The 20963-nt window shown below is 37.2% G+C and overlaps 1 protein-coding gene across 17 annotated transcripts in view; it reads right to left on the bottom strand.

Annotated features, from left to right (window-relative positions):
• PBRM1 (polybromo 1) overlaps positions 1-20963 on the bottom strand; it is an 86934-nt gene that overhangs the window by 3533 nt on the left and 62438 nt on the right. For 10 of the 17 annotated variants that reach the window (XM_037905599.2, XM_043552212.1, XM_037905601.2 and 7 more), the window contains 9 exons: positions 20537-20682; positions 19910-20067; positions 18563-18746; positions 17577-17787; positions 13654-13855; positions 9621-9785; positions 5695-5850; positions 2851-2921; positions 1358-1574 (listed from right to left, as the gene is read on the bottom strand). In XM_037905599.2, coding sequence (XP_037761527.1) covers positions 1358-1574; positions 2851-2921; positions 5695-5850; positions 9621-9785; positions 13654-13855; positions 17577-17787; positions 18563-18746; positions 19910-20067; positions 20537-20682 — 1510 coding nt within the window. Of the gene's footprint in view, positions 1-1357; positions 1575-2850; positions 2922-5694; positions 5851-9620; positions 9786-13653; positions 13856-17576; positions 17788-18562; positions 18747-19909; positions 20068-20536; positions 20683-20963 lie in introns of those variants that run through there. The other 7 variants (XM_043552215.1, XM_037905605.2, XM_037905606.2 and 4 more) reach the window with 3 other exon arrangements.

Below are 20963 nucleotides of genomic sequence, written 5' to 3'. Positions count from 1 at the left end.
TCTCTGTTGCTGGGACTGAATTAGTTGAATAAATATTGTATTAAACTTGTATGCTAATACTTTTATTCCAAAACTTTGTTATACTAAACTTTTTTTTAATAGTACAACTTTTATTAAACTGTTATACATTCAAAAGCCTTTGGAGACTTGATGGCAAAAGCAACTGTCTTAATCACTAAATCTTTAGCTCATATTTGATCTGTGATTCATAGATCAACTTCATAATCATAATCAGCCCTTATCAAGCAATTGCTCATGTTACAAAGCCAAAACAGGCAATTTGGAAGCTGCATGAAGAATGAAGAAAGTGACATTGCCATCCCCTGCACTAATGTCCAGTGAATATGCAAAAGGATCTATACTTTAAATGCTGCTCATTTACTATAGCAGAAACATACATTCTGATCAGGTAGTATCCTTTTAGTTTAAATTAAAAATTAAGCTAAATTTTAGGTTTTTAACAAGTTCTCAGTTAGATCCACAATTCTGACAATCAGTATACAACATGGTCTGAATTCCTTAAAAATAAAATTAGGTGATCAAATAAAACATATTTTAAAAACTTAAGCATCCATTGATAGCAAGTTTTGGTTCTGATCCTACCACTAGATCTGTGTGGGGAGATTCGCATTTACTTCAATGGTAAAGATTTGTATGGCTGCAGAGGTCAGGCCTGTGCAGATCCAATTTCCAGGATCAGGGCCTTAAATCAATACTTCACCCTCTACAAACACCTCATTATCTCAGATAAAATATTCACATAATCTTGAGCACTGCTGCAACATCTGATTTTTTTTTTAAATGTAAATTAAACGTAAGAAACTCTTTCAACTCTTGTTAAAACAAGGTGTTGCAGCATTTCACAATGGCACCTGGAATTAGCAAAAAACTGTATTGCCTGCTTTTGCTGAGTTTAATGTAAACAGCAGTGCTGAATTTTTTTTCATGCTGTACCACAATGTATGGTCAATTAATATGTCTGAGGTCAACAGTGCATCCTTAAAGGGACACAGTCATCTTGTTATTACAGCAGCCAAAATAGTATAAACTGACAGTCAAGGATCTTTTTTTCCCCTAGTAATTTCAAGCTATATTTTAAGGATGCTGAGTGTAAATATAGTCACCTGACTTCCATTAGCTTTAAGGGAAGTAGCATGGACAAATAAGTTTTGTGTTTAGTTCAGCCAAGTATTTCCTGCTGCACTCTCAAAGCGTCAACAAATATCCTTTTTAATCTACAACTGCTTTTGTAACTGATTACCAAGATAGGACTGTGATAACCAGTATAAATATAGATTCAAAATAATAAAAAATGTATTCTATCTCCCAATGTCTTACTTTAGTGTAGAAGCCTTACCTGAAAGGGTCTGGTCCCACTTGCTAATACTATTTGATTCAGCACTAAGCCCCTCAATATATTTCAGGTAGGCCTCAGAATGAAGAAGCCGCTGTGTCTTTGGTGGAGGGGAGACAAACATTGGAGTTGTGGGCTGCTGTATAACCTGCTGACTTGCTTGGCTTTGACCAGGGTATGGAGGTGGTGCCTGCTGGCCAGGTGGCCCAAGCATTCCCATCTGAAATGACAAATGATAGAAGAGTGAGCACTTTTTTTTATTCAGCTGCACAGATCTCCATGTAAAAACGTAACCAGGTAAAAGGCAGTGTGATGACTTTCCTGTTTTAACCCCATACCTATCAAAGGGTGGCGTTTCTATGGTTTCCAAAGAATGCCAAGAAATACTGAGATAAACACGTATCCCCCACAAGACGTGCAAGAGGCTAGTCTCTTAATTCAGCATCAGAATGAATAACAGTTGAGATTTAGGCCCGGGCAATTTAATGTATAAAATAGAAAAAGATTTTCAGGTGAAACCTCCACAAAACAGGGCTCCCTGTTTTTTCAATGAGATGCACAGGTACAGGGACTGTCAGAGTTAGGCAATTTCTAGTATTTGTTTTCTTAAACTAGATGGTAAGCTTAGGAGTAGGAACTATATCCTTATGTAGCTGTACCACACAATGGGGCCCCGATCCTGTTTGGGGACTCTGAGCACTTCCATAATATAAGCAACAACCATCATCATGCAAGAATCACTAGTGCACATAAGAAAATCCTGGTTCATGATTGGTTAAAATCCATATGACAGTAAGTTTTCATTATTTATCTCCTTAAAAGGTCAACAATACTGAGTTCTGGAACAATTTTGATCAGGTTGCATATGCACTTTACTACCTTCTGACTGGCTCACAGATTAAATATAATTCTAGAAGTCCAAAATCATTTCCCCTCTAAAATGTTAGAATTAGTCTAGTGAATTGGATGCCCAATGAACAATTGGCTTATACTAATCAATGAGAAGGATCATTTGATCATCAATAGAATCTGACCTGATTGTTGAAGAACCAGATAGTGTCTATTGGTTTTATGAGTTTTTGAAGAAATAAAGAGGTACAGCCTGTTTATTGATATTTAGAAACAGAGCAAGAAATCTTCTCACAAACAAATAGGAAAAATATAGGTTATCAGCAATTACACAGTGCACAGAAATGACTCACATCAATTAGGACAGGGAAAAAAGAATACTGTCTCATTTAAATTGCAGAGGGCACTTTGTTAGGTACAATTTAATTAACCAAATTAGAATCTGGCCAAGAAACACAAATACTCTTCCTATGGGATCTTCAATGACCAAAAGTGGTCAGAAATGCCCTGATTTTACATCTCATTTGAAAGACAAACTGCATCATAGCACTCACTACTAGCACACTGTGGAGACATTGGTTCAATATTAACTCAGAGAATATAATGGAATATGACTTAACATTTCAGAAAGACTGTAAATTACTTACCGGCTGTCCAAAGGGACTTCCTCCTGGTGCCGGAGTGCCTACCATGGAAGACACACTTTGGCCTATAACACCTACATTTTAAAATATAAACAAAATTAGTTTTATTTCATTTCAGTAACCAATGCCATTTTGTCTTTTATAAAGATCTGGCATCATTATCTAACTGATCATCATATCTTTACTATTGAAATTAATTTTATTCACCATAACGATACAACACTGCTTGTAATAGAAAGTTTCTAGATTTAAAAAAGGCATGATACTGAGATGCAGCCTGCTCAGTTTAAAACTCTCTTTCCCCAACCCCCACCCTTTTTTTTGGTAATAATTAAAAAAGAGATTCTATTCTTTTCTGGTTTCCATTTTGCCAGTTGCACAGTTATTGTCTGACTAAATCTCACCATTCAAACTATACACCTCTCTTATTTGAAAGTAACCATCCCATCCTTCTTTTAATAATTAAAAAATTATATATATATATATATATATAGATATATATAGATATATATATAGATTTGTTCCATCCAATGTCATCCAACATTTCCCCTACATTCAACATTATAAAATGTGTTCAAGCAGCAGCAAAACCATGCAATTCCTTTTTTAAAAAATGCTACTGTATTATATTAGTCTTCTAATAAGAAAAGCAATTTGTGATAAACATTGAAGTGATAAGATTAGTTTACATTGTCTTAAGAGTAAAACAGATTAACATTATCCACTTATTTTTTAACTTTGGAAATTACATATGATAAAGCATTTCCAATTATTTGGATAAATATTTTACACGTTTTCCCTATTACATGAAGTGCAGCAGGGAACAGACCAGGTAAGTCACACTCAAAGATGAATTTACAAACCTAATTGAGAGCTGTCTGGTTCGTGATATTTTAAATGAAGATGACTGGGCCTGAACAGATTAATGAAAGTTGCTCTTGATGCTGTTCTTTCTATTTGTGTTGATGCTTCATCTTGTCATAATCAAATATAATTAATTTTCAAATTGAAAATGTATGCATACCAGATGTAATCTGCATGCAGTGTTCTACATCGGTGACTGAAGTTGATTTTAAAAGATGTGCCACTGCAATTTTTCATTGGCATTTATTCTTAAGCATAAATTGAGCTAATTTTAAAAAACTCACAACATCCCTGTATTTCAAATGTACAAAAATACAGTAACAGGTAAGAATTCTTCTAATGTAAATAGTGTGATATGTCAGGGATTTTTGGGGGTTGGGATGGAAGAAACTTCTCTTCCAGCACCTGAGAATGGTCCCTCCCTCACTCTACACTGTTCCAGATGAGATTATGAGGATCCTTCGGTCCAAGGTCTATTATTTCTTCCTTGAATCTCTATCCCCTCAGTTCTAAAATGCTGAACCTATAATGCTCATTTCTTCAGTTGTGATAATGAATAACTGACCTCTTAAAGGTACACACCAACCTGGCACAGTGTGGCATCCACTAAACCTTTATACTACTACCATCCTGCTCTTAAATTTCACCGACTTGATGAGCAGGAGATGCAGCTGCATCTTGCAGTCTATCAACAAGCTACAATACTAAACCCATTAATGTTATGAAGTTAATGTGAATCTTGCACACCAGTTTAGGATGCAGCTTGCATACCTAATACTGACCGAGGTTTTTTTTTTTTTTAAAAACCACTTACATTCAGATACATAACCATGTTAATAGGACTTCAGGTAAACATCTACTGTAGTTGCAAATGGAAACTAAAAGGCAAACAAAATACCACTTTCTGTTTATAGATTAACAGCTTAGCTACTGAATGTGTGCAACATTTTATATGGCAGCATTGGAGTGTGCTGCGGGGGGCAAAAGGGGAAAGAAGCAGTAGTAAAGAGTATAAAAGAGGGTAGTGACCTGCAGTCCCAGAACAGGAATGAGACAATAGTACTATCTATACATTGCATTTCCCCCGCTTTCCTAAAATATAACCATTCATCTTTTGCTCTGCTCAGAAATTTAAATTTTAAACGTGAAAATAAAGACAAGTGGGGAAAAATGCTGTTCTTTGTCAATGAAGATTTTGACTGTGATTGATTTACTTCACCAAAACATACTTCAAATAAACCTTCTTATCAGGTCTGGGACATAAATTGTTGAATCACTAGCACTGAAGGCTATTGTATGCTAACTTGTAAGATTGCAAACAATTTTATAATTAGCCCTATGACTGGACATTTTATAGATTGCAAAGTAAGGGTGAGGACTGCCTTCAACTTTTGTATTTGGTGAATAAATAACAATGACAATTTCTAATCTTATCATATGTATATGTAATGATTATCTGACCTACTGCTAATACACAGAGATATTTAGTCAGTTGTGTGAATTTAAACTGACTTTGAATATAATTTTTTAAAAACCAACAATGCACAGATGGAAAGGATTTCCACCGACACTGGCAACAAGAAATCCCACCTATGAATCTAGTAAAAAATTATTGTACATTCTATTGAAATACAAGGATAAGAACTAAGCCGCTTTCTGGGTTTGAAGCTACTGATAAACTAATGCCCAAATAACATGATTTTGACTAGTCATATTTCACCAGGTAAATCTTTTGTTGCTTGTTCACTATATAAGTTGTTCTGCCAACATTTATTAACATTCCATTAAGCTCAATGGACAATTGGGATATACCTGGTATATTCAGCAGCATGGCACATATGTTACAGTTAGACATACCTGGAACATTCAGCAACAGTCAAGCAGTTAAGCTACAAACAAACAAGTTTCAGATAACTTCTGTAACAACTGGTTAAACTGTGAGAACATGAAGATGAAATAATGAGTGAATGTGGACATTCTTACCCGGTGGTGGGATGCCTGGGATGCCTGGCATACCTGGCGGAAGTTGGTGGGGTGGGGGCACCCCAGGGTGAAGTGGCTGCATGCTGCCCATGCTAACAATGCCATCAACTGGGCCCTGCAAAGGTGGCAGCACTGGCGGATAGCCACCTATCATGCCTTGAAGGACACAACAAATTTCAAACATGCATCAATAACATGCAATATGATCTAAATAATAAGACATGCACTACCCACAAATAAGCACCTTTAGTACAGCAGGACAATACTACAATTAGTATCTTGCAAGAATGAACAAAAAATAAAATAAAAGTTATAAATATGAAATGCTATACTTTGGATGAATTAGTATTTAGTGTATTTGTAATGTTCTTCATGGGGCAAAAAATGCTCAATGTTCAAATACATGTTAACACAAGGAATACATTCAGCCACAATTAAATGTTTCTAATGTGAACAGTTTTAACATAGCATTAAGTTCTGTCACTCATATTCGAACTAACAGCAAAACACTCAGGACATCAATTTTTGCACATCCATAGTTTGCGGGATAGCTCTGTGGCCAAACCTAATTGCAAGATATAAAATTCTCTAAGCATTTTTCTGTGCTATGCATGCAGAATTCTTCTATCAAAATTATTTATAATGCATACTCTTTAACTCAATGTAGTGGCATGTTTGTTTGTTTTTTTAATTACCTTCTATACAACCTGAGCAAATGTTTAAGTGGAAGTTAAAAATCTGATCACTCTGGATGTGCTGGGACACATCAACCTTCATCCCATGCAACCCCACTGAAGTCAGTTGATTTACATGGTGCATAAAAATCAAGGCAGAATTTGACCTCTGATGCTTCATAGGCCTCATAATAAAGAAAAAGATACAATGAAGAATATACGGGACCATCTGCTAACAATCTCAATCTCTTGGGAGTGAGGAAGACCCAAGTACGGTACTGTCAGTAAGCAAACCTGAAAGGCCATGTGAAAGGTCTGTATTGTGTTTATTAAGCCCTAGATTTTTAACTTGCTGTTTCCAGTCCCTTGCAGTTTGTTAATTTTGCATGGTATGTTGTCAGAGAGCTAAGGAAAGGTGTTTGTAATACTATGAAAAGATAACTGAGGACAGGAGAAGGTTTTAAAGAACAGGAGATAAGATTAAATATGCAAAATATTGGAGAATCTACAGTGCATGCTGAGAAAGCACCTCCAGAGTCTCCATTACACTGACAATGAACAACCCATATAAAAAATAACTTTAAGAATGCAGTTTTTTCTGGATTAAGACCAACTGATAACTCTCAATAGCTCTGATTGACCACTCTCTCTTTAATAGAACTACGGGGTGTTCAGGAGCAAAGGGTATCTGTAGCTGAAAAATAACTAGCAGCTTGCTCAGAAAACATTGTGACGGATCTGAGAAACGTCAACTTTTTTTCATGTTTCAAGTTAAGCCAACAATCAAGAAATAACAGTTTGGTCCCACTCACATAAGTTTCTTCAGGTGAACAAGAAATTTAGCTCAACATTTAAATTGTAAATTCAAATATTTTTAAACTTGTCTCTATGAATTTATCAATATATTTCAATGCAAATTTTTATTTTTAAAAATTAAAATCACAGACAAAAATATCGATATAGTAAGTGGTCCCAAAGTAGCTAAAAAGTTCTACTACACCAGCTTGCAGTAAGATCTTCAAGTCAGTCACTTGAATCTTTTAAAAACTTTCCTTTCAATTACAGAAGTTTATGTGTACATATACTGCATGACTTCAATGGAATACTTACTCAATAGCTGATTGACTTAATATACTGTAGTGAAATCTGCATTAAGGATAGGTTCCAGTAGCCCAACTCATGGTTTATGTGACCGCTTCTAATATCTCAATGTGCAATTTCCACTGCAGTTTTGGTTAGTAAAAATAAATCTAATAGGTAACCTGCTTTTTTTTTTGCTCCTTGGATAGCTGTTTACATCTTCTGAACTGTACCTTCCCCCATTTTCCATATAAGCCACAGTTATTTACAGAAGCTCTTGTATATATAATTGTACATGTGACTAGAGATTTGTTTCCTAAATGTGTATCTTAGAAAGTGCTAGAATTTCTCAGCCTCAGATGCTCTACAGAAGCCCTGTAACTAGTCCCACAGGGTTATTTCATACAGATGAAAGTAACAGAACTGAATATATGCAGTCCTTAATTTTTCTATCACCTCATCACTGGCTGAAAGGTTGAGGAAGAAATAAGTGAAATCTCAATTTATTTATTTAGACATTTTCAAATAAAAGACTCCTGGAGACTGGGAAGCGGATGACTTCATTATCAGTTGTAAGGAAAATATTTGGAAGTATTTTGCATGATATAGTGAAGACACACTTTGGAAATTCATTTCTATCAGTCTGAATTATGAGAGGATGGTCTTTGTGTTTGAAGAACTCACCACAAGAGATAAAGTAAACAGTGAATATTATGTGCAGAACTTAGATTTGTCACAAAGCATTTGTAAAGGTTTCACAAAGGGGATTACTAGCTATGAAAAAAAAGACTCCCTGAAAAAATGCAAAATTGATGGTTAGTATAAAGACACAAGAGGCTGAAATTTGTAGCTTGTCTTGCTTGTATAAGATATTCTCCAGGTAAAATAAAGGTGGCAGTGGGGAACTCTTGTTTATAACATATGCAAATGATTTAGATGAGAATATCAAAATGTAAGACAGCAAAATCTGCTTAAGGTATAACAACTAAACATAAAAAATGAACAACCAGATTCAGAGAATTTCAGAGAACCACCTGAATTTATTAACAGGACTGGGATACTAGCAGAAACATGCAATTTAGTGTAAACAAATGCTTTGCAGTCTGGATATCATAAGCCAAATAAGAAACATGTATTTAATTGAACATCCATGCAACCTATTGACCAGAGAAGAATTTAGAGGTCATAACAGAAAATAAAACTACAAGCTGTCAGCTTAAAGTATGGCTGCAGCCTAAAAAACAAAACTGAGAACAAATGAAGTAACTCGAATGCATTAAGGGAGAGATAAAATATACTTTAATTGTATGTACAAAGCATTATTTTTAGAACTTGACTAAACTAATGTGATCTTTTTAATTAATCTGTGACAGAATTAGATATTGGAGAAGGAAAAGACCTAATACATACCCCTGCCAATGAAGCATAGGTTCCCTTAATATATTCTCCAGGGCTTTGCTCAGCCTTATGACCTAATCCTGGAAACATTTAATACTGGCATAGTCCTGCTCAATTCAGTTGGAATACGACTGCTAATCACAATACCAAATAGCACAGATTTGTGGAAAAAGCCCTCAAAGTGCAGTTCTATTCTGTGAAGTGACTTGGTAAAAACGGCAATGTGGGATTTCATATTTATTGTCTCAATTATCCCAGATCAAGCCTTTTCTGTTTACAAGCAAAATCACCTTTTTAGCTGCCAAATCTGCAAACTCATCCTAGAATCTGAAAGTCAGGCTGGATTCTTCAGTCTCACATGTCACCAACAATAAAAGATTTCAAATGGAACCTACTTAACACTTCCATTGATGATGCATGCACTAGAAGAAATCCAGCTCACTTCCCTTTGCAGTACTACCAGGAGTAAACATTTCCTTTAATAAGCAGAGTGAACACAGATGACGGAATACAAACAGGGAGCAGCTCTACTGAGTAAGGAGGAACCTATTTTACAGCCTTTTCCAGAAGAATATTAATGACTAGAAAGCGAAATGGGGGGGGGGGGGGAAATCAGGATAATTTCAAGTTTAAGTATATTTATTATGAAGAAAGGCTGAAGAGGTGGAGCTTTTTCTTCAGTAGGAATAAAGTGACCCAAGAGAAGTGTTCAGAGTTATGAAGGGGTTTGATAAAGTGGATGAGGAAAAAATGGTCATAGCTCCTACTTTTTACCTGCAACAGGTGTCAACTGCTGATTGAGCATTCCCATTGGTGTTGGTGGCGGCACCACCCCCATAAGAGCCCCGACAGGAGTGCCTGCCCGGGGGGAGGAATTCTGCTGCTGTTGCTGTGCTGCTCGCTCTCTCTCCTGCTGCTCAGCAACTTTAGCTGCCCGCTCTGTAAAAGTATTTTAGATTTTCAGTTCTGTTTTGTAACCCAGAATTTCAAAATATTATCTGTTCATTAAAGAGGACTATTAAAACACTGGCATAGTTTAGTCTAATATAAAATAGAACAGATTATTCTACTCATACAGCATATAATTTGATTTCATCTGGCTCCAGCTAAAACTTTTAGAGAACCTATCATGAAAAATATTCCATCAATTTTTAAAAATGTGAAGTTTTATTTGATTAAAAAGTTAATTTTAAAAAGTCAAAGAACAGATTTGATCATAACACCAGTGTTACCAACATGATAGCAGCAGTCCAGCACTAGGCCCGGTCCACACTAGGAAAACTGGGCAAAACTTTCCTACTTTTCATACTATTGGCTCAGCTAAGCCAGCAGTAGCAATGTTGGGAGCTCTCGCGTAGATGTGCCACCAGCTGCTGCTGGCATTTTAAGCACTTTGTCCGTTAGATTTGCCCCAAGCAAGATACGGTCATAAGAGTGTTTAAAATACAAGTGGCAATCAGTGACTCATCTAAACCAGGGCTCCCCATGTCCATACTACTGGTGGAGCCGAAACAGTGGTAGCAAAATTCTTGCAAGATTTCCCTAGTGTAGATAGGTCCTTAGTGTTTTAGAACATAACAAGCAGCAGATGGATTGACCAAAAATACTTCCTCTGCCTCTCCCTCTGACTTCTCCCTTTCCCCATCACAGTTCCCTTATAGCCATTTCCTTTTTAGCTACAGATGTCTGACTCAAATTGTGCTGCTCTGTAGAAACATGTGTGTCCTTCGTATTGTGAATCTGTTTGGTACCTAGATCAAGTTTCTCACTGCTACTATAAGAATAAAAGCTTGACTGTACAGGAATCTGATGAGAAGACAGTTTTACATGGAAAAAAGGGGTATTCCAAATGCCCACGCAAGGTGCTTTTTGGGCAGGCAAGTTACTGATTTGTTTTCTCTGAATATTATATCCTACTGAAGCAATGAGAAGCAACAAAGAATAAATGAATGCAGCATATACCTCTGTTAATTTTAACAGAACTGAATGGCGGGGCTAAAAGTTTTCTTGAAGTTGGTGAAAGATGAAAATTGTTACTAAAAACAGCAATAAAGTGTCAAATGAAGCTAAGAAGTTCAGCAACAGGATTAAATTATATATGCTACTAAAACACTAGCTTTTAGCAGTACAGAAGTCCAAAAGCCTTTATCATACAACTGTGTTTCATGGGTAACTTGTTCTTGCAATCTCTAGAAGTATATAAATACACTGAAAGACCAGTTCCATTTCTTCTAGGCATTTCCTTCCGTGTTTTCACCAATCATCTCAGGAAGGGATGACGACGCATAGGAACTCCTAAATTTATTACTGGCAACACATATATGATTGAGAACAGAGAACACAAGCCATTTAAGGGGAGATGCCGAAGTAGAGAAGTGGACACTCCTCTTCAGAGTGATTAAAGAATTTGGAGAAAAGACAGATCCAGCTGTTCATAATCTCCTTTAGTTTTGGCCAGTTAAAAAATGATCAGATAGAAGAAGCCCCTTAGACACTCTGCTGAATTACCGTTAAATTTTCTATTTGACCATAATGCTAGTAACTTCAACTTTGGAACGCTGAGTCTTGAAACAGGACTGTGACCTACCCAGTACGGGGCAATGCTACGTAAAATCTGTCTACTGATGTCACAACTGGCACAGATCTAACAGATGAAACTTACAATTTACAATATTGTCACAGCAGTGCAATAATGGTGCACAGACTTAGAAAAATTCAGCTGGGATTCACTATAAAGTTCAGTGACTCCAATCCCAAATCCCTCAGACCAGCGTTTGAAACACAATTTATAAAGCAGGAAGATGCCCCTCTGCTTGAACTTCACTTTTCCTTACAATGAGTCTTTGCCTCATTCATAGTGCATATGTACAAAATTCTTTGCAGTGCACCTAAGTTAGCCATGCAGACATGTGCAATGAGTCTACTTGTGCTTAAATATTGCTAAAAATTGTACAATTTATACCCCATATGTGCAAGGTTCCATTTTCAATGGGTCAAACTCAGCTAAATCCAAACTAATTTTCACCATAACGCTGAAAGACACTTCTGAGGTGTAAAAATCACACCAAATTTTAGCTTTCTTTCCTCTATTGCAGTGTCCACACTAGCACTTGCATGAATTTTGTGTGTTTTCATAATGGAAGGAATGTATTTTCTCCCACCCACACATACTCTAAGCAAATCAGGTCAGATGTTGTGAGCTCCCCCTCAAGAAAATAAAAAAAATCTAACTTTGGGTAGGGACCAAGTCTGGCAAAGTTCAAGTTTAAACTGAAAGCTTTGGAAAGTTGTAAGCAAGCAAAATAAGGCGATTAAAATGGAACTACTTACACAACCTTAACTATAGTGGGCATTGCTGCTACCGCTGTATTACAGTTGTGTACTCTCCTGGAAAAGCAAATAATCTAGCTTCTCTAATTAGAATGTTTTAAACATGCTAACCATCATACTGTTCTTGAGAGGAAGGACATAAGAAGGGACCTGACATTTCTCTCCTATAAGGTGCCATGCAGACCTATGGTGATGTATAAACAAACTGCAGCCTAGGAAAAATGTCATACTGTATGGTACATTCATGATGGAACAGCATTACTATTTCCTTTATGGAGTTTTCAACAGATAACCCTCAAATGACTAAATGGAGCCTCATTACGCTCTACCCCTGCAAAGAGATGCTATGGAAAATCCACGGGTGGGGAGGGAGAAGTGATGTCATGCAAATTTTTAGTCTGAAAACCAAACCTGCTTTTGAGTTATGAGCATGCCAACAAAACACTAAGAAAAAGCAAACTTATAACTTAACTTTTTTAAAGTAATATTTGTTCTAAAGCCAAAACCTTATATGCTAATTTCCTGCACTAAGTAATTTATTATAACAGTAGTGCTATATACTTCTATAATTTGTGCTTTATAATGGAAATGTTGACACATTCTTAACTATAGCAGCAATAGTGAATACCAACAGAAGAGATTTAAATGATGGTTTATCTGTACTCAGGCAGGGATCTCTTGAAGAGTGTCAACTGTGATTTGAGTTTGATTAAAAAGTTCCAAGACCACTGATGAATATCAGGTAAGAAGAATAAAAAAGTCTTATGGAGTTCTTTTCTGCCTGGACTCTTTGGTCTATAGAACATTCTAGGATTCATTTAGGGAATAGGATATTTCAACAAAATCAGTTACAACTCTTGGACAATGCTAAGGTTCAAAAGATTATATTCCCAGCATTGTAACGGATTAGGTATCCTGAATTTTTATTTTATTATTTTTGTCCTACTTTATTTTAGCCCAATTTTAATTAAGCAAAAGACTTCTTTTTCCATTATGTTTCATGCCTTCTTACCTGCTTCCCATGCTTTGAACAGCCCCACTCTCCTTTTCCACAGAACTCTCTTGCTTGCCTTCCTCCAATCCTCTTTAAATCATCACCTCCTCAAATGACTCCTGAGTAGGTTTCCCTCCCAACTTCCACCCCAGCAATGTTATCTCCATACCCATCCACTTCTGAGTTGTTTCCTTGTTTTGTGTGTCTCTGTGTTCAATCAAAAATACTTTGTGGCAGAGACACACTCTTGTACTTCTAAAGTACAGGGTTCATATGCTGCACTATATAATTAAATTATACTAAGATATTTTCTATTTCATTCCTACAGTTCATTACCATGAACATTTATTTAAACCTTTCCACATACGAAGCTACAAACAAGACATTCTTCCTTAATAGTTAAACTTATCTGAATGAAATTACTGCATCTCTATAGAAAGGAAAAAAGCAGACCGAATATATGTTACTTTAGTTTTCATTTACCTTCATATTCTGCTTTCTTGGTTGCTTCCAAGTTTCTCCATTCAGTTCCTACAAGCCTGCTGAGCTCTCCAAAGGAGTAGTCTGGGTGCTGAGCTTTAATCACAGCTCTCATCTCACTGCTAAATAGGATATACCCACTCATGTTGATCTTCCTTTTTGATCCCTCCTTCTTTGTGCTGCCCTTGGCAGACTTCGGAGTGGACTGTAAGAAAAATGGGTTATGACCACAAATATACAATGGAATCGTCACAAAATACAAAAGCCTTTAAAAACTATTAAAGCATCAAAATTTCCTGTGCTTCAGTAGTATTTATTAAACAGCTGCCTTCCTTGCAGCCCTCAAAGAGATGTCAGGTCTCAAACTCACAGCTCACTTTATAAAACGATACAATTGCATGAGGCACTGGGGGGGGGGGGGGGGGGGGGGCGGCGAGGGGAAGAAGTTTCACTGGTTTTTAACTTTTCCATACATAATGCTGACCTCACAACTGAAATTTGGGAATATTCTGATTGAGAGAACAAATACCATTCCAAGCTGAGCAAAAGGACTTTCAAGATGAGTGGTTTTCAACCTGTCATCCACGGACCCATGGGGGTCCGCTGACTATGTCTAAGATTTCTAAAGGGGTCTGCACCTCCATTAAAAAAATTTTAGCGGTCCTCAAATGAAAAAAGGTTGAAGACCACTGTTCTAGACCAAGAAAGCTTAACAAAATATGGGCCGTGACTCAGCAAACTGATTAAAGAAGCCAAAAAGGTAAGGTAAGGTAAGATAATAAGTGTAATTTCATTATATCTCAAACCCCATTCTATAAATATGATTTGAGTAAATACATTGTATTTATGGTTATGGGTCTTACTAAAATTATTTCTACCTTTAATCCTTGGCTTTCCCAACTCCATCTCTCTCTGAACACTCTTTCCTTGTCTTGTTTGGTAGATCTTCCTCCTTTCCTTTCGTAGTCTCCTTTGCCCCCTTTCCTTTCCTCCCTCTACACTGTATCACTGGATGATCTTCTCCACTCACACAACTTAGACAATTGTCTTTGGATATGCCTGCATAGCAGCTGGGAGCATGCTTCCCAGAGTGGGTAGACAGACACGGCTAGTTCTACCATAGCTAGCAAGCTAAAAACAGCAATGCAGCCATGGCGACATGGGCAGCAGTTCAGGCTAGCTGCCCAAGTAAAAGTCTGCCTGACCCCCTAGATACATGCTTTGGAAGCCAGCTCAAGTCACCGCCTGTGCCACTATGGCCACACTGCTATTTTTAGTGCACTACCTAGAGCAGAACTACCACGTCTGTCTACCCGGCTCCCAGATGCAATATAGACATACCCTTTATGTTGATGACTAACAAATCTGTCATTCTTCTGATCCTTCGTTCAGTCCTACATCTGGTTCCCTCTTTCTGGCATGTCATTCCGACCTCTCCTTGTGCATGTCCAGCCATCAGAACAAATTCGTATGGCAAACTCTGAGCTATAAGTACATCCCCGCAAATCCTTCCTTCTTCCCAAATTTTCTGTCACTCAACAGCACCTATCCACCCACCCAGTCACTAAGGCCCATAACATGGGGATCATCTTTTACTCAGTTCTCTATCTAGGCCACATCTAGATTTTCTAGTTCCAATGTCATTTTTCAGCTTTTTCTCCCTATTCTATGCTCAACTGACAACCATTATAATTTGCATCATTTATGTTTGCTAATAATGGAAAGGTTCCATGTTTTGTTTGATTTATTTATTAAAATTTGTTGTTGTGTGGGTCTAGTTCTTCGTTGTTAATTTCATAAAGCCACATTTTCACTGAGACTGTGACAATAGCACCCACTTGTAATCTGTCGAGCACTTCCAAAACCAGGGTCAGTAGATTTGATAAATTTACTGCTTTTCTCTAGAGACCTTTGCTATATAAAATGCTTTCTAAGTTTTATCGAAGTCCTTTCATGCACAATTCCACACGCTTAGGGCACCGGGATGGAAAAAACCCCAGACACAATCTTCCTGAAAGTGCTAAATAGTGTAACATTGGAAGCTGGGATATGAATTCTTTTTCAATCCATCCATTATGAAGTTGACGTTGGCTGTGGAGCAACGTCTAAGTAGTATGCTGAAAAGTAACTTGAACACAATATTTTGCAGGTTTCTTTTCAGACAGACTCAAGAGCACTAAGTACTTTCTGGGAGTTCATAATTAGGTTATTTCTCGTGTTCATCCAACCATCATGTATTAATGTTAACACTGATTCTTTTCAGTTTCCCTTCAATCTTCCTCTGTTTCTTCACTTGCAACACCTAATAGTGGACCTGTGAGTTTAAATCTGTCTAGAAGTAAAAAACATGAAGGATGAAGAACTTCTTTCATTTCTTTAAACTGCTCATTTGTGCTACACTGAAGGCAAGGTTAGGTTGCAACTTTCTTATCAAGCTCAATGTCTTTTCCTTTCGTTAGTTTTTAATGGCATAAGCACCAGTTAATTTTTGCTGTTTTTCCAGACTGTTTGTTTTATTTAAATCCCGTCATTGAGTTATATTGCAAGGGAATTAGCTAAATGTGAAGACACAGGTGGGGATGGGATGAGAGGGGGTTGAAGAGCATGAAAGACGGGGAAGGAAGGATTGCAGCAACAGCAGATCAGCACAAGGGAGAGCATGATCAGAGTCAAAAGTGCAAAAAGCACTCTGACAACATCATCCACGTCCATTGGTCCCTGATTGTACTGCTTTTGGCAGTGGTCATGCTCCTGATAATGTTCACATTTTAATTTAGAAAAACAATCTTTTTTCATTACTTTAGTCTATTTAATTACCAGTTTCCTATCACTTCATTCGCCCATATACTGATGTATGGTAACCACCAAATACATATATTTTTGCAGTATTGATCAGCAGCTTTCACATTTAAAAGTATTAAAATGAGAAAACCACCTAGTGAGTTCAACATTGTGAAGACTGAAAAGTAAGTTGAGGTAAACAACTTCATACAGAAAGAATACATCAGATGTCCTACCCACCTTCCAGAAGTTTAGGTTCAAGCAAGCCACGCTGGAATTCACAATTTTACCCACTCCTTATTCCAACATTCAGTGACAGTTGATTCCATCTATTACCCACATACCTTTCTCCACTCACCAAAGACTTTGCTCATTCCTTTTCCCATTTATCAGGTTTTTAGATAGAAAACAATAAAGGTATAGAACTAACAGGAATAATAAGAGAAATGAAGTTCTCACCATATTCCTTTCAACACTTTAGAATAAAGTCTTAATTCACAGATTGAAATTAGTGTCTAATAACCCATAAGTTCACAAGTGACTAGTAATTTTCAGTGCCCAAAGAGGCTTATTTTTCAGAGGATGCATGCTCAGTGTTTTCTAAAAGGGTATCAAGCTGAGCACCCAAATATCACAAGTCACTTTTGAAAATTATGCTATACTTTTTGGTATAAAAAAGAAGCTTCAAATATCTATTAGGTTCACGTAAATTCAGAGTACCAGGAGTTCAGTCAATACACAGACACAGACACAGACTAAAACCCACTAATCCATTTTAGTGGAGGGGTAGGTGGAGAAGGACATTTCTCCCATCCCACCACCATAATTCTGCTTGCTTCCTGCCATCAAGTTTTGTAGAATTCTTCATATGATAGTGAAAACTTGCTCTAATTATCTCCCCATTTGAACATATTCCTTAAAAATTACTTAATTGTGCGAAAACACTGCTGCAATGTGTACCATATTAGAATGTAGAAGTGTTCTGAAAAATTATTCCATGGGATGTTAAGATTAAATATAAACCTCCTCGGTGGATATAATTACACTTTTGTTCTGTTTTCTTGTTAGGGTTGGGTTGGGGTGCGGAGTGGGATAGAGTATACTGACTGGTATACCATTCAACATTTTTTAAGAGGCATCTTTACCTGTGGTGGAGTGTATGGCATTATATCCAGTTCACTAGTCAGTGGAGTCTGAAGCTGAGGCATAGAAGGTGCTTCAATGATTTCACCTTCTTCTTCTGCCATCTCTTCAATATCCTCATCACCCCCTTCCAATTCCGCAAATTTTGCTTCTAGCTGCTGAATCTTTTTCTCCAGTAATGGAGATGGCTCCTTCTGAGGGACTATGGGTTTTCTGAGGAAAAGAAAAAGAAAAAAAAAAATACATCCTCTGCATGACAGGTCACTCGTAAATCTTATTCTGAGGGTATGCCTGCACTGCAGCTGGGACCATGTTTCCCAGCTTGGGTAGATAGACACATGCTAGCTCTGCTCAAGCTTGTGTGCTAAAAGTAGCAGTGTAGATGGGGACAGCATGGGTGGCAGCCTGGGCAAGCTGCCTGAGTATGTAACCAGGGGGTCAGGTGGGTTTGTACTCAGACATGTGTTAGCTCTGCTTGAGCTAGTGCACTAAAAATAGCAGCGTACCCGGCGATAGCCCAGGTGGCAGCTTGGGCTAGCTATCTGAGCACAAACCCGCCTGACCCCCCTGGGTATGTCCTTGGGAGTCCAGCCCAAGCTGCCGCCCATGCTACCCCCAGCTACACTGCTCTTTTTAGCTGGCTAGCTCAAACAGAGCTGGTGTATGTCTGTCTACCCAAACTGGAAAACAAAATAAATGAATATTCCTTCTTGATAATAATGTCCATCAATTGGGAGGATAGTTAGGCCTCGCTCTGACATCTTTGCATGGCAAGGTCACACCATATTATTTTGTGTAGATCCCAGGAGGACTGGCCCTTTGAGAACATAACAGCTTTTACCAAAGCCTGGAGTGAAAATTATAGTTCAGTGGAGGAAAGCGAAATGTGAAGGTAGCAGCTGAGATTATTTTTAAATATTTGTGATCAGCCTGATGCAATTTTGAATAGTAAAATTGAAAAAATGTTTTTTTTCCAATAATATTTTACCTAAAGTAGTAAATTTCATCATCCACTACTTTTGCAGAGAGTGAAAATCTCTTAAGCCCTTTAAATTTTTTCATCTGTTTGTCACTTTCATTGTAGCGGCTCTCACAGAGTAGAACATCATTTTCAGAGATCTCTGTTGGTCTACAAGACAGGAAGTCCTTGAATGACAACACAGCACATTTCCCTGCAAAAGTAAGAGAGAAGGGTAACGAACAGTAGTACCCTGTCGTCATAACTCTAACATGAAGTATTTCAAAAAAAGCTGGGAAATTCAATTTTCCACCCATCTCATACATCCTGAAGATTCATGGTGCTTTACTGTACTCAACGGAACACACTCACATTCATTGCACTTTGCTCATACTGAGTTAGATGATCTATCAGAGGAGGGCTCCACTCACACACACAGAACAGAAATCATTACAAAATAAAAAAGGACGGGAGAAATTGAAAACAAAACACTTGGTTAGAAGATAGCTGAGGTAAAAAATGTTTTGGTGGAATCCACCTAACACCGCCCCCTTCCCTCAAAATACAGTTTCTTCAAAAAAAAAAAAACAACTGTATTTTTAAAAGAACCAAATGTAGTAAAACCCCGTTTATCTGAGCCTCCATTACCTGGCTCTCCATATTAAATGAACCACTAGCCACCCACGGGGCTCCAGTCGGGGCGGACAGATGGAGACTGGGCAGCAGGGCTCTGGTTTATCCGGATTTTTGGTTATCTGATCTGGCCCCGGTCCCAATTAGATTGGATAATCAAGGTTCCACTGTATTTTTAGAAAGCCTAGAAATGAGCAATTAAATAATCTAGAAAGTCCTATACTGTCACAAAATATTTCATCACTATCATTCAACTGCATTTAATATTGCATCCCAAACACTACAAAAAACGTATCCAAAAAGTCAAAATAAATTACTAAGAGTTTAAAGATCCCATTTCTTAGCCAAGGCACCATTTCCAATTATCTCCTAGTATACCACAATGGTATCTAGGTGCTTTTTCAGATACATTAGACTGGAATAAAGAAGTCCCTGTGGGCTTCATAGTCTTCTGCTTCCTAGTTATAGGGGTTCTGTATTTTGTTTTTAAATAAATATAATTTGTGTTATGGTGGGAAAACATCAAAGAGAAGGATCTTTCAAAAAGCCCTAAAGGTGAATAGTATGAAGCCCAAAAAAGTAACTTTGGGTAATTTATCCATTCTTTCTCTCCACACACACACACACACACAAAAAGGTTGGGGGGAAATAGACCCACACACAGCTATAAGCTTAGACTAAAAAAAAAAAAAGTACACAGGAAAAGAGAGTTAGCCAGTTACATTTAAAATTGTAAATAACTACCCAAAATGCAGGTCATTGGACAGGTCTCTTCTAGGTTACTCAAAAACACTTCCTTCTTGTAGAACATTTTAGTTGGCTCATGTTCAGTTTCTTCTGGGTGTATGAAGATTGGGCCAAAGAAATACGCAGCTCCATCCCGTACCCACATCTTCTCAATTCTAAAAAAGAAAACAAGCCTCTGATAAAGGAATAAAAGGAATTCCCTCCTATAGGAGCTAACTTCATACAGTAGATGGTTATGAAAGCTGTCATTAAAAAACGACTACAATAAGAGTCAAAAACTCTACTTTATATGCACTTAAAAATGAGAAAAATATAGTAATTATGTTGGCTAAGTAGCACTTTATTTCATTTATATAATTTATTACTGCTACTTAATTACTGTCACTTAAAGCTCCATTCTCAAGAGGCTTTAAAGCAGCACTATGCTATGCGACAGTAGTCTGACACCTTCTGCTACATTAGGATAATTAAACTGTGACTGAGGATAGGCGAAAGAAAAATAATCAGCGTATCCACCATACTACTTTTTGGCCTCAAGCATTCTATAAAACCAATGGCTTTTAGTTGTCTAATTATGCTAACTTTATAGCTACAATTTATAAATAGAGAAGAAAATATATCTACCTGCCCACCCGAGGTCGCACTAAGCCATGTGATTTTATAAAGACACAATCCCCAACCTTAAGCCACATATCATTATAACGGAGCTGTTCAAAGTAATGGCAACCAGGTTCTCCATTTGACATTTCCACTGGAACATCTTCTTTCTCCTACATCAACATATATATATATATATATATTAAAAAGCTGGTGAAATTAGGAAAATTGATTACAAAAGGAAAAAGGTGCTGGAGTACGTTAAAAGGAAACAGGTTTATTGAATCTTAATTTTATTGGAAATAAGTTAAAAAGTAGACACAAACATCCAAAAATGTAAGCCCTGAAATCTGAAAACTAAAAGGCCAAGCTTACTGGCTATAAAAGTGGTTAGGTTTGCAATTCCTAATAAACAGTTGTTGTTTTTCCGGATAATCAATTTGATGGTCCATTG

The sequence above is a fragment of the Chelonia mydas genome, chromosome 7 (assembly GCF_015237465.2).
Source record: "Chelonia mydas isolate rCheMyd1 chromosome 7, rCheMyd1.pri.v2, whole genome shotgun sequence".
Taxonomy (NCBI): domain Eukaryota; kingdom Metazoa; phylum Chordata; order Testudines; family Cheloniidae; genus Chelonia; species Chelonia mydas.
This window is presented reverse-complemented; position numbering and strand designations above follow the sequence as displayed.